Raw genomic sequence first — 11731 nt, 5'->3', positions numbered from 1 at the left:
GCAATGATTCTCGATGCGCATCCCGAGTACCGACTACGTGTCTATCCTATCACCCTATGCTTCCATCATGTACACACAGAGACGGTGCCGATGAATCTCTCTTTCTCTCTCTCTCCCTCTTCCTGAACGTCCATCCAGCGTCCAACCAGCGACAGATAAACCAAGCAGCGCCAATCAAGCAAAGGGGAAATAGCAGTTGGCGGGAAAAGGGAAAATCCAGTGTTGCGCCAGAAGGACTATTCGTCCTACGATCAATTCACCGTTCGCCTCGTCGACCAATCTTGCTCTCCACCTCTTGCTCCCAAGCATCCCCCCTCGCCGTCCCATCCCACCCCAATCCCTACATCCGCCCTCCTTAACCCGCTGTGGTATCCGTCCAACCCCCGGTCCAAGGTACTTCATGTTCCGCCTTATCTCCTCTTCACCTACGATTACTCCAGAGCGCTGTACGCAGTAGTTCTTTTCTCACTCTGTTCTGTTCCTTTGCGACCTCTAGCCTCTTGTAGCTCACTCGTCCTACCTTATCCGCCTGACCACTTTCGGGGCGTGTCTCCTCGCTATTTGCTCGCCTCGTTGCTTTTTTTTTTTCCTCTCCTCATCCTCTTGCTTCATATTGCCAACCCACCGACACCACCTCCTTCTTTACTCCTCCTCTCCCCAACTTCCCCCCCCATTATCACCTTCGCTCCGCAGAAGAAAAAAATAGGTGCACCTTCGTCTTTGACACATCGGGTCGACGAGATTCGAGCCAGTGTTGAACGACTTGGCTTCTGACCAACATCTACCGGTTTTCGATATTCACATTGGTTCTAGGCCTTCACTGAGCTAATATGCTGCTGGTTGATCACAACTCTTCTTGATCTATACCCGCCCGCCCTTTCCCATCCAAACTCTCCAGCCTCGGCCAACTTATTTTCGACCACCCACGAACCCCGCCCTGCAACCTCACAAGCAGCCTCCTCTCTGCTCTGCTTGCAGATTCAAATCACAGACAATAATTCAACATGGTTGACGACTCAGCATTGGCCGCGGCAGCGGCCATCGTGCAATCCCTCGCCGCCGATGGCACGACGCCAATGTCCCTTCCCTTCAAGGTTGATGCGCGGATCGAGCTCCCAGGTCGAGATACCCCCGCCAAGCGAAGCCTCGAGAACGAGCTTGCCAAGCTTGCCCAAAGAATCGAAAAACTCGAGAGTCGAGCCCACGCCTCTGTAGCCTTCCCGGAAACGCCTAACGAAGTCCACGGTTCCCTCTTTGGCGACGATTCCGACGGCGCATCACCATCATCCTCCAACAGCCGCACTGTTGCCACCGGGCCCACCAAGTTCCAACGCGAAGGTACCGCCACAGCCGATCCGAGCCTCGCAGACAGCCCGCTGACTGACGAAGCCTTGGAGAGCTTGCAAGAGAAGGTACTTGACCAGGAGAAAGGAATTTCTAGCGCGAGACAGGAAATCAGCAGCGTATCCGCCCAGCTCCTTGAGCAAAAGGAACTCCAGGAACAGGCCTTCTTCAAGATCGAACAAGAGAGAGTTGCGACTCTGGAGCGGGAACTGTGGAAGCACCAAAAGGCGAACGAGGCCTTCCAGAAAGCCCTGCGAGAGATTGGTGAGATCGTCACAGCCGTTGCGCGCGGAGACCTTTCCAAAAAGGTCCGCATGAATACCGTCGAAATGGACCCCGAAATCACCACGTTTAAACGGACAATCAACACTATGATGGATCAGCTACAGGTTTTCTCGAGCGAAGTCTCTCGCGTCGCTCGCGAGGTCGGAACCGAGGGTTTGCTCGGCGGACAGGCTCGCATCGAAGGTGTCGACGGTACTTGGAAGGAATTGACGGACAATGGTGCGCCTAGATTGTCGCCCATGATTTCGAGTCACTCTGCTAACGAATCCTCGCAGTCAACGTTATGGCTCAAAATCTCACGGATCAAGGTCAGTCACTGCCGTATGCGCAACCCGCGCTTCAGAACTCTGCTAACAAATTGCAGTGCGAGAAATCGCATCGGTAACCACTGCTGTCGCTCACGGTGACTTGACCAAGAAAATCGAACGCCCCGCCAGAGGAGAAATCCTGCAACTGCAACAAACGATCAACACCATGGTAGACCAACTGCGAACATTTGCCTCCGAAGTCACTCGAGTAGCCCGCGATGTCGGAACTGAAGGTATCCTTGGTGGCCAAGCCGACGTCGAAGGAGTCAAAGGCATGTGGAATGAACTAACGGTCAACGTCAACGCAATGGCAAACAATTTAACGACACAAGTACGAGACATCATCAAGGTAACAACTGCTGTGGCCAAGGGCGACCTTACACAAAACGTACAAGCGGACTGCAGGGGAGAAATCTTCGATCTCAAGTCTACCATCAACTCCATGGTGAAACAACTTCAACAATTTGCCCGCGAGGTTACCAAGATTGCCCGAGAGGTAGGAACTGAAGGCAGGCTTGGTGGCCAAGCCACTGTTCACGATGTCGAGGGAACATGGAGAGATCTCACCGAGAATGTCAACGGCATGGCGATGAACTTGACGACACAAGTGCGCGCAATTGCCAAGGTCACAACGGCTGTGGCGAACGGCGACCTTACGGAGAAGATAAGAGTACCCGTCCGAGGTGAAATTCTCGATCTGAAGAATACTATCAACACCATGGTGGACCGCCTCGGCACGTTCGCCTTTGAGGTTAGCAAGGTCGCCAGGGAAGTCGGCACTGACGGCACGCTCGGCGGACAAGCCCAGGTCGACAACGTAGAAGGCAAATGGAAGGATCTCACCGAAAATGTCAACACCATGGCCTCAAATCTTACGATACAGGTCCGCAGTATCTCGACCGTCACCCAGGCCATTGCCAATGGCGACATGAGCCAGAAGATTGAGGTTGAAGCTCAAGGAGAAATACTCGTGCTCAAAGAAACGATAAACAACATGGTTGACAGGCTTTCCAACTTCTGCAATGAGGTGCAAAGAGTGGCCAGGGACGTCGGCGTCGATGGCAAGATGGGCGCGCAAGCAGATCCTGCCGGCTTGAAGGGTCGTTGGCGTGAGATCACGACGGATGTCAATACCATGGCCAGTAACTTGGTAAGTGCAAATTAGTCCATGACATGGGGGTCCCTGCATCACAGAACCGACAACTGACTGCGCTCCAATAGACAACCCAAGTGCGTGCATTCTCGGACATTACGAACCTGGCAACAGACGGAGACTTCACGAAACTAGTCGAAGTAGAAGCCTCGGGCGAAATGGACGAACTCAAACGAAAGATCAATCAGATGGTATCCAATTTACGGGACAGTATCCAGAGAAATACGCAAGCTCGCGAGGCGGCAGAGCTGGCCAACAAAACGAAGTCCGAGTTCCTGGCAAATATGTCTCACGAAATCCGTACACCCATGAACGGTATCATTGGCATGACGCAGCTGACACTGGACACGGACTTGACACAATACCAGCGAGAGATGTTAAATATTGTCAACAGTCTGGCGAACAGTCTACTCACCATCATTGACGACATTCTGGATTTGTCCAAGATCGAAGCACGCAGGATGGTTATAGAAGAGATCCCGTACACTTTGCGAGGAACGGTATTCAATGCGCTCAAAACATTGGCAGTCAAGGCGAACGAGAAGTTCCTCGATCTCACCTACAGGGTCGACAGCTCCGTGCCGGATCACGTCATTGGAGATTCATTCCGTCTTAGGCAGATTATTCTGAACCTGGTCGGAAACGCCATCAAATTCACGGAACACGGCGAAGTCAGTCTGACTATTAAGAAGGCCGATCCTATTGTTTGGGCGTGCGGCCCTGACCAGTACGCTATCGAATTCATCGTTACGGACACAGGTATTGGCATTGCTGCTGATAAGCTTGACCTTATTTTCGACACTTTCCAGCAGGCCGATGGCTCCATGACGAGAAAGTTCGGCGGAACCGGTCTCGGATTGTCAATCTCGAAGCGTCTTGTGAAGCTCATGGGCGGCGACCTGTGGGTTAAGAGTCAACATGGTCAAGGCAGTGAGTTCCACTTCACGTGTCGAGTGCGCTTGTCGGATCTCGGCGTGGAGATCATCGAGAAGCAGATCAAGCCGTACAAGGGTCACGAGGTGCTCTTCGTCGACAAGTCGCAATCTGGCTACGGAGAGCAGATCGAGACCATGCTGTCTCTGATTGGCCTCAAGCCCGTTGTTGTCGAGTCGGAGAAGAACCCCATCCTCACCAGCGTTCGCGACGCCCAGGCGATGCCGTACGATGTCATTATTGTCGACTCCATCGACACCGCCAGAAGGCTTAGGTCGGTGGACGACTTCAAGTACCTGCCTATTGTACTTCTCGCGCCTGTCGTTCATGTGAACCTCAAGTCGTGCCTCGACTTGGGCATCACATCATACATGACTACGCCCTGCACCGCTGTGGATCTCGGCAACGGCATGATTCCCGCCCTCGAGAACCGCGCGACGCCATCACTGGCCGACAATACCAAGTCTTTCGAGATCCTTCTCGCGGAAGACAACCGGGTCAACCAGAGACTTGCCGTCAAGATCCTCGAAAAGTACCACCACGTGGTCACAGTTGTTGGCAACGGTCTCGAGGCTGTTGAGGCCATCAAGGTGAAGAAGTTCGACGTTATCCTCATGGATGTTCAGATGCCAATCATGGTGAGTCCCGGAATTTCTATTACTACTTAATCAATCTTTGATAGCAAGCTAATCCCACCCCAATAGGGCGGTTTTGAGGCAACAGGCAAGATTCGTGAGTACGAGCGCAGCCTGGGCTCGCATCGTACTCCCATTATTGCTCTGACAGCCCACGCCATGATGGGTGATCGTGAGAAATGCATCCAGGCACAGATGGACGAGTACTTGTCGAAGCCTCTGCAACAGAACCACCTTATCCAGACGATTCTCAAGTGTGCGACCCTCGGCGGTCAGCTCCTGGAGAAGAATCGGGAAAGGGATATGGCTCAGCAGTCGAGAGTCAAGGCAAGCTCCAACGAGCATCCTCAGTCTCATCTTCGCCCGCCTCTGGAGACCCGATCCTTCACTTCAAAAGAACCAATCACTGGACCCAGTCCGGCCAGCCCAGCTGTGGCAACGGCAGACCAGGAAGACCCCATATCTAGGGCACGTAACGGCCTTTCCGACTCGCGCAGCCTTACAAGCTAACTTTGTTTCTTGTTCGTGCGCGCAGCTGCTACTGAGGTCACATAGTTCCTAACTGGGATGTGCAGGGACAGGCTCAGAAAAAACGCAAGTGGAACCCCGAGTAAACCACAATCGACTGACATCGTTTTCGATGAAATACCCCAAGAGTTAAAAGATCGTTGATGGATACAACACGAACATGGTCGCTTCCCCATCCTACCTTTCACTCGACACTCTTACACATACACCAATCACGTACGATACAGCCCGCCCCCTTCTGAGTGGCTGAGAGAGCTTCTCAGATAGAAGAGGAAGCGTTGCGTGCAGCAGTGTTCCGCCTTGCAGAGAGCAGCTAGGCTCACGGGTTGGATTACAGGGAGGGTTCTCAAGATGGGCTTTGCATACAGACGGGCCAGGCAGGGCGGCATTTGGGCTCTGGGGGCCCTTGAGGAGTTTTCGTTTATGAACTTTTTGTCATCATCAAAGGGGCAAGGGCAGGGGCTCAACACCGTCCTCGTTCTCTACCTTTTCGTTAACCTTCCCATTGTAGTTTTATTTTTATTGCCAAGGCTTGACAAGGAGGGACCACTACCGTCACGGCCAGTACATGAATAGGCTATGCTTTGTGCTCTCTCTTCTCCTTGGAGGGGTTGATAGCCGGAGTCGAAGTTGACAACTCTGATCACGACATCAATGTCTTTGGGATCAAGCATAGAGGATGGATAGCCAGGGGCAGAGAGGTGGATATGGGATTTTCCATCATCAGTGAGATCAGGTTACCAGCAACAAGGGCGTCTATTAGGTATGGGATTGGGACAGAAGACTTTACATCGTTTGATATTAAAGAAGCCCGATCGACCTTGGTCGGGCTGGATACCCAGACTTGGACCGCTCCTCATTGTGACTACTCGAAGTTGTGAGCCGACTATTCTGTGTTTCCTCCTGTGATGAGGCGTGATGCGGGCTCTTTGTTCTGTTCTTGATCAGTCTTAAGTCTTGTGTTGTCTGGCTTGGCCCCTTACACGACACCCCCTAAGACCATTTCCCATGTTCTTCCCATGTTCTTCCCATGTTCTTCCCACTCTTTAGAAGTTGGATCAGCCCTGAGGTAGTTCCGTCTGAGCCAAGTCATCGTGTATCTTGGGTTTGATATGTCCACGACGTGAGGTCAAGCGACCCAATAGACTCCTCGTCGTCTGACATGATAGCCATGGGCAAAAGTTCTGCCCCGAGTTCCATTGGAGGTTCGTCAGTGGGTACGATGTGACATTACCATACCCCGTACAGGACGTTCAAATGCAAGATTGACACTGGCATATTTACTCTCACGTCAGGCTCGAAGGTGATGCGACTGAGATCTCCTTACATCGGAGAAAAAAAAAAACCTCATCACAGACCGGTGGATAGTAACCAACGCGGGGGGGGTGGGGATTTCTTTTCCCAAGGCTTGACTAGGTTTCTCTTCATCTCACTTTTCTCTATTGAAGGTTGCCACCAGTCCCAGCCCAACATGTCTCCGCTCTCATCGGTGCCCTTATTCAAACGCCGCCGCGAGAGAATTCGCGAGTATTTGAGTCCCTTGAAAATATCCGTAAATAGATGTACTGCGTACAAACGGAACGCTCATTAAGGGTCACGCCCATTGAGGCCGATTTTCCAGGATACGCATGGTAAAGCTGGATACTTTGACAAAGTACCAGTATCCTTGCCCTTGTGTTTTAACGATATTTTGATTGAAGCTATCGAAACCGTTGAGCTAGGTACGGATATAGAGAGCAGTACGAGCCCGTGGAGCCTCAACTGAGGGCCAAGAAAACGAACAAGCAACCATATGCAACATGCCTTGATAACCAATGTCACTGATCATACCCGATTGGACCGGGGAACGGGAATAGGTGGGAAACACCTATGCATATCCGTAACACACGAACAAAGTGCATAGAGCCTCCCTCCGCCGCATCTTAGGATCTACAATAATACCTAGTATCTCCAGAGGTCCAGAACAAACCGCGACAACCCAGACTTATCGCCACTTGCCGGCCGGCTCTCTCTCTCTCTCTCTCTCTCTCTCTCTCTCTCTCTCTCTCTCTCTCTCTCTCTCTCTCTCTCTCTCTCTCGCCCCCATCACGATTTCACCGAAACAACAACAAAAAACGGAGCGTTTGATCCGGCAGGCACTACACTCATACACACCGTTTAATCTGAAGCCCTTTTCGATGCCCCCCGATCGAGTTCCCGCCTCTCACTCTCATTCGTTCAACCAAAGGGGATCCGCGGTCAGGAACGGCCGTTGGATCATCCCCCTCCTACTCCCCCGTTTGGATACCCTGCGAGATGCGAGGGGGAGGGGGATTTACCATCCGGGTGGAGGGGTGAACGTCCTTACATGTCGGCCGAGTCACTCCTAGCCCCGGGTGAGACGAGGCAGGGGGAAGCAAGGAGGTAAGGACGGGAAGAAGGAGGTTATGCTCCTGTCAGGCACTCACCACTCCCACTCTGGACAACCACACACACACACCACAAACTAGGTATCTGTATACCACATACAATTTCAGGAATATTTTAATCACATTGTGACATTTAATCCATGCAACACAAAGTTCTAGACCTTCTTCAGAGGAAAGGAGAAAAGTTGAGTGGTTCCTAGGAACATGTAGATAGCAATAAGCGAGTGGCAAAGCCGTCTGAATCCGGCAATGCAGCGCGCCAGTTTCGCCTCCCCAATTGCCCCAATCTCGATAACTTCCAAACCCCGTATCCGTACCGTGAGAAAGAAGAAGACCTCCATGCCGCGTACCTCTCCTTCCCTCTCTCTGTTGGGCGAGCCCAAGAAAAGAACAAATCACCATGTGTGCGCGGATACATCAATGGGGACGGGAATCGCGATATACGATGGGATGCGGTCGGTGAGAATGTATATGATAGGTCAGGGCCGGGGACCAAGCAAATCCGCTAATACACGTGTTGAGGGCAACCCTGATCCCTAGCATGGATCGTCGTGCCTGGGGCAAGCAGGAGCTCCCTTGTTCGCCACCCTTTAGGTCTCGTCGCAAACCCCAGAATTCGCTTCCATGCGGAACCGCAAAGAGCAAAGAATACGATGCAATGCAGATGCAATAGGGATGGGTCGGGTCCAGAACACCGTGACACCGCGACACCGTCGGTTCGTGACACCGCAACCAAATGCTGACTTCTTTCAATGCGTATCCCAACCCCAGTCTAAGTGCCTAATAGCCGGCGGCGGCGGCGCATCGTCAAAAGGCAGATCTGAACCTAGGCTTTCTTCGCCGCCTCGGAAGACGCGGAGTCGGAGCTCTGGGTTCCACCGTTGGAAGGTTTGTTAGGGACCGTGTCGTCCGCCTTCTTCGCATCTTGGCCGGGCGGTGCCACGGTTCCGTCCTCGTTGGGCTCTTGAGCCGATTCGAACGCGGCTAGCAGTGCATCGAGTCGACCCTCGAGGTTTGTCAGGTTGGCCTCGAGTGCGCTGGCGGCCTGCTCGCCTCTGCATGCGATTTGCGGTTAGTCCAAAATTCTCAAAACATAATGGCGTGTATGATAGCGGTCACGAGGGCGCATCTCGATGGGTAACGAAACATGGGAATTTGTCTTCTCGGTCCTACCGCTTGGCTAGACCACCCCGGCGGGGAGCAAGGGGAAGTGCAGTAGTCCCCCAAAGTCTGGCGATGCAGAGGCAATTGGGCGTGATCTGACAACGGCCCCGGGCGTCGCGAAGTGCTTATGGGCTGAGACTGAATGTGGGCGCTAGCTTTGGAGGTGTAAGATGCTCGAGGCCGAATTCGTCTCTAGGCTCGCGGTGCCAGCGGATAGTCTGGGCCAAAGGGAGGGTCTAGAACTTCAACGATATGGGCTTTCTGCGGGAGCGCTAACCGAAAGCCATCGTCGCACATGGGTTTTTGTAACAGCGAATTAGAGAATGCCGGACCACATCCCGTACAGCACCCTGCCCCCATATCGAGCGATAAAATCGCATGTCTCGCTTCGATGCGACATCCCTCATGGAGAGAGAGTATCGCGGGCAAAGCGACCGGAGGAATGCTAGGTCGTGGATGGCCCTCTTCGCTAGAACAGGAACCCGCAGAGTCGAAAATGTGAGAATGGCCGGCGGTTGAGAGCGATTGAAAAAAGACCTCTGGCTAGATTTCGAGTCTATGCCGGACCGAGCAAAATCCGATGCCAATCCAAGTCGAGTCCAAGGCTGAGAACGCCATTTGCAAGAAAAGGGGAATTTACACCAGTTGCAAAGGTTGGCGATGTCTTGCCCACGAACGAATGAATGCGAGCGAGCACAGGCGCCGCTGTGCCACGCAAGGATCCGAGGGAATACCTGGGCCATACGCTGAGTACCGTAGTGGACGGAGTACCTAGCAATGCGCTTTCCCCGGGGGTTGCAGCTTCGGAGGCAGCTCCGACTCGTTCAGGGTGCAAACATGCCATTCTCAACATTGTGGTGAGCGAGGCAGGGAGAGGGGCGTTTCATTCCCTCACACCATGGGCGCGAGCACAAGGGGTGCTGACACTCGTCCTCGCAGGCTCGCAGACGAAGAGAGTGGGGGAGAGAGTAACATGAAGGGAAACTACTCGTCGAATGAGCGTACCTTAGCAGGTCCTTGTAGGCCTAGAACGTGCCCCGAACGTGGTCAGCCCTGGAACAGTCTAGGTAGGGGGGTTTTCCCATCCGATGCCACCCCCTTCTGCCCTCGCCTGGCCTCTCATCTCTTCTGCAGCAGTTACAGTGTGCACCGGGCAAGTCCCTAGCCGCTCCGTATGTACGAGCGGAGGGCAGCGGAGCAACCAACGGCCATGCCAAAGGTGGATGGTGCAGAACTGAGCGAGGTGACTGGGGGAGGAGAGACGGAGTGAGGGACCCAGGGGCGGAACGAGAGAATGCGAGAGAGGGAGAGAGAGAAAAGGATGGGAAACATAGGGTAGATGGTAAACCGAGGCATAGAAGACGGGCAAAAACACCTTTGGGACCGCGGTTAAGCCTAAAGCTCTGCGACTTTCACCGCGATCCGCTCAGGTGTTGCTGCCGCCCCCCCAGGCCCCTTGCTGTGTCGGGGTCCCAAGCCAAACCAAACCGCCTTGCGAAAATACTGTGTAGGTACGGGATAATATTAACAACAACATACCTGGGCAATGTTATCCACAGAGCCATCGGGCCCGGTCGTTGTCGGGGAGGCGGACTCGGGCGCCTTGGACGCTGGGGCCATGTTCGGAAGACGGTGATGAGCGGGCGAATCAAAAGGGTGAAAAGATAAAAACTGGCCGGGAAAAAATAAAAGGGGAGAAGACAGTGGCCTGATTTGGGGATCTTAATGGGAGGGGTCGCCCTCTTTTTTTAATCCTCTACCGATCCAACCCTTTGTTGATACCGTGGGTTGCGCTTCCTGGACCCTGGTATACGTGTCGTAATGGTGGGAAATGCGGATACTGGTGCGTTTTTGCGCCGCCTTCTTGTGATGTGCTTCTTGTCGACGACTCGTCGACGATACACCGTTGAATACTCGGTAATACTTTGTTGTATCCGTAACCTGTTCGTTATTTATTTTGGCCAAGGTAGGGCGGCGACAAGCGTGCGTGGAATCCGGCCTGGGGGGACCAGTTCTTCTCTGGGTGGCTCAGCGTACCAGGTGATCCGGAGTTCGGTAATGCCGAGTGGAAGGCGATAATTCGGTGTCGTGTCAGGGGGATAGTTGATGTTGAACGTCCTGGAATGGATGGTATGGGATTTAGTAGGGTCTTGAGACGTGCGTAGTAAACGGCGTGTCGTCGACGATGGGCGGCAGAAATGCGGTGTCACTCAACCCCCTCACACTTCGGGAAGGCGGGTGCATGCAGCTGATTACGTAAGCGCGACCGTGGTCGATCCCAGAGGCAGGAACTCGCAGCTTTCGCGTGGCGCTTCCTCAGTGCTAAACTCTCTGCCAATCACAACTTCAACCGGTAGCCCAGATCGTCTAGTTGGTTAGGATGATACGTTGTGGTTCTTCTATACAGCGATCCGTGTTGACGGCGGTTCGAATCCGCCTCTGGGCACTAATACTTTTGCCGAATGGCCTTTCGTGAATGAGAACATCGTCGTTCACGATCTTTTTATGCTAACCGCAGCGGTGGTGTTGCCCAGTGTATGAGAAACTAGTAGCGTCGCAATGTGGTATCGCGATCATGCCTCCATCGCAATGACCCGTGCATCCTTGGGCGTGCGCTGTTAATACAACCTGGGCAAGATGCGCGAGATATGGCAAGGATGTCAAACTACCGCGGGCATTTCGGCCTGATTCCCCTCCAAAACAAAGATGGGAAACCTGACTGTGCGTTGGGTGCCTTGCTCTTGGGCCCGGATCCCCATTCAGTCAGTTGATGATGGATCATGGATAGGTAATCTCGAGACTCGACTGTTCGATTCCGATCCCATTGCAGAATGCAGATTCATCCCACTCGGCCCACTATTGAAGGGGGACCGTTCCATGTCTACATGAGAGAGAAGCCAAGTTTATGAAGGGCAGAAAAGTATCGTTGCCAAGCTAAAAGCTTCGGGAACCAGGTTGATTTGATTTCATTTG

The 11731-nt window shown here is 53.2% G+C and overlaps 2 protein-coding genes and 1 non-coding gene across 3 annotated transcripts; 2 read left to right on the top strand and 1 right to left on the bottom strand.

Moving 5' to 3' along the window:
* Positions 1–1004: 1004 nt before the first annotated feature.
* BDP81DRAFT_449847 (hsp90-like protein) lies at positions 1005–5168 on the top strand (the record flags this gene model as incomplete). Its single annotated transcript, XM_060592456.1, has 5 exons — positions 1005–1848; positions 1905–1937; positions 1994–3087; positions 3159–4661; positions 4728–5168. The coding sequence occupies 5 exons, from the start codon at positions 1005–1007 to the stop codon at positions 5166–5168; spliced, it is 3915 nt and encodes a 1304-aa protein (XP_060445490.1).
* A 3040-nt stretch (positions 5169–8208) lies between these two features.
* BDP81DRAFT_30088 (uncharacterized protein) lies at positions 8209–10478 on the bottom strand. The gene is made up of 3 exons (XM_060583122.1): positions 10298–10478; positions 9764–9783; positions 8209–8649 (listed from the first exon to the last, which is right to left on the bottom strand). The coding sequence occupies exons 1-3, from the start codon at positions 10376–10378 to the stop codon at positions 8421–8423; spliced, it is 330 nt and encodes a 109-aa protein (XP_060445489.1). The 5' UTR covers positions 10379–10478; the 3' UTR covers positions 8209–8420.
* Positions 10479–11114: 636 nt separating this feature from the next.
* BDP81DRAFT_t173 lies at positions 11115–11204 on the top strand. The gene has a single exon. It is a non-coding gene; the product is annotated as a tRNA-His (tRNA).
* Positions 11205–11731: the final 527 nt, after the last annotated feature.

The sequence above is a fragment of the Colletotrichum phormii genome (genome assembly GCF_030913505.1).
Source record: "Colletotrichum phormii strain CBS 102054 chromosome Unknown BDP81scaffold_10, whole genome shotgun sequence".
In the NCBI taxonomy this organism is placed as follows: domain Eukaryota; kingdom Fungi; phylum Ascomycota; class Sordariomycetes; order Glomerellales; family Glomerellaceae; genus Colletotrichum; species Colletotrichum phormii.
The sequence above is the reverse complement of the archived record's forward strand: the minus strand, read 5'-3'. Positions and strand labels throughout refer to the sequence as shown.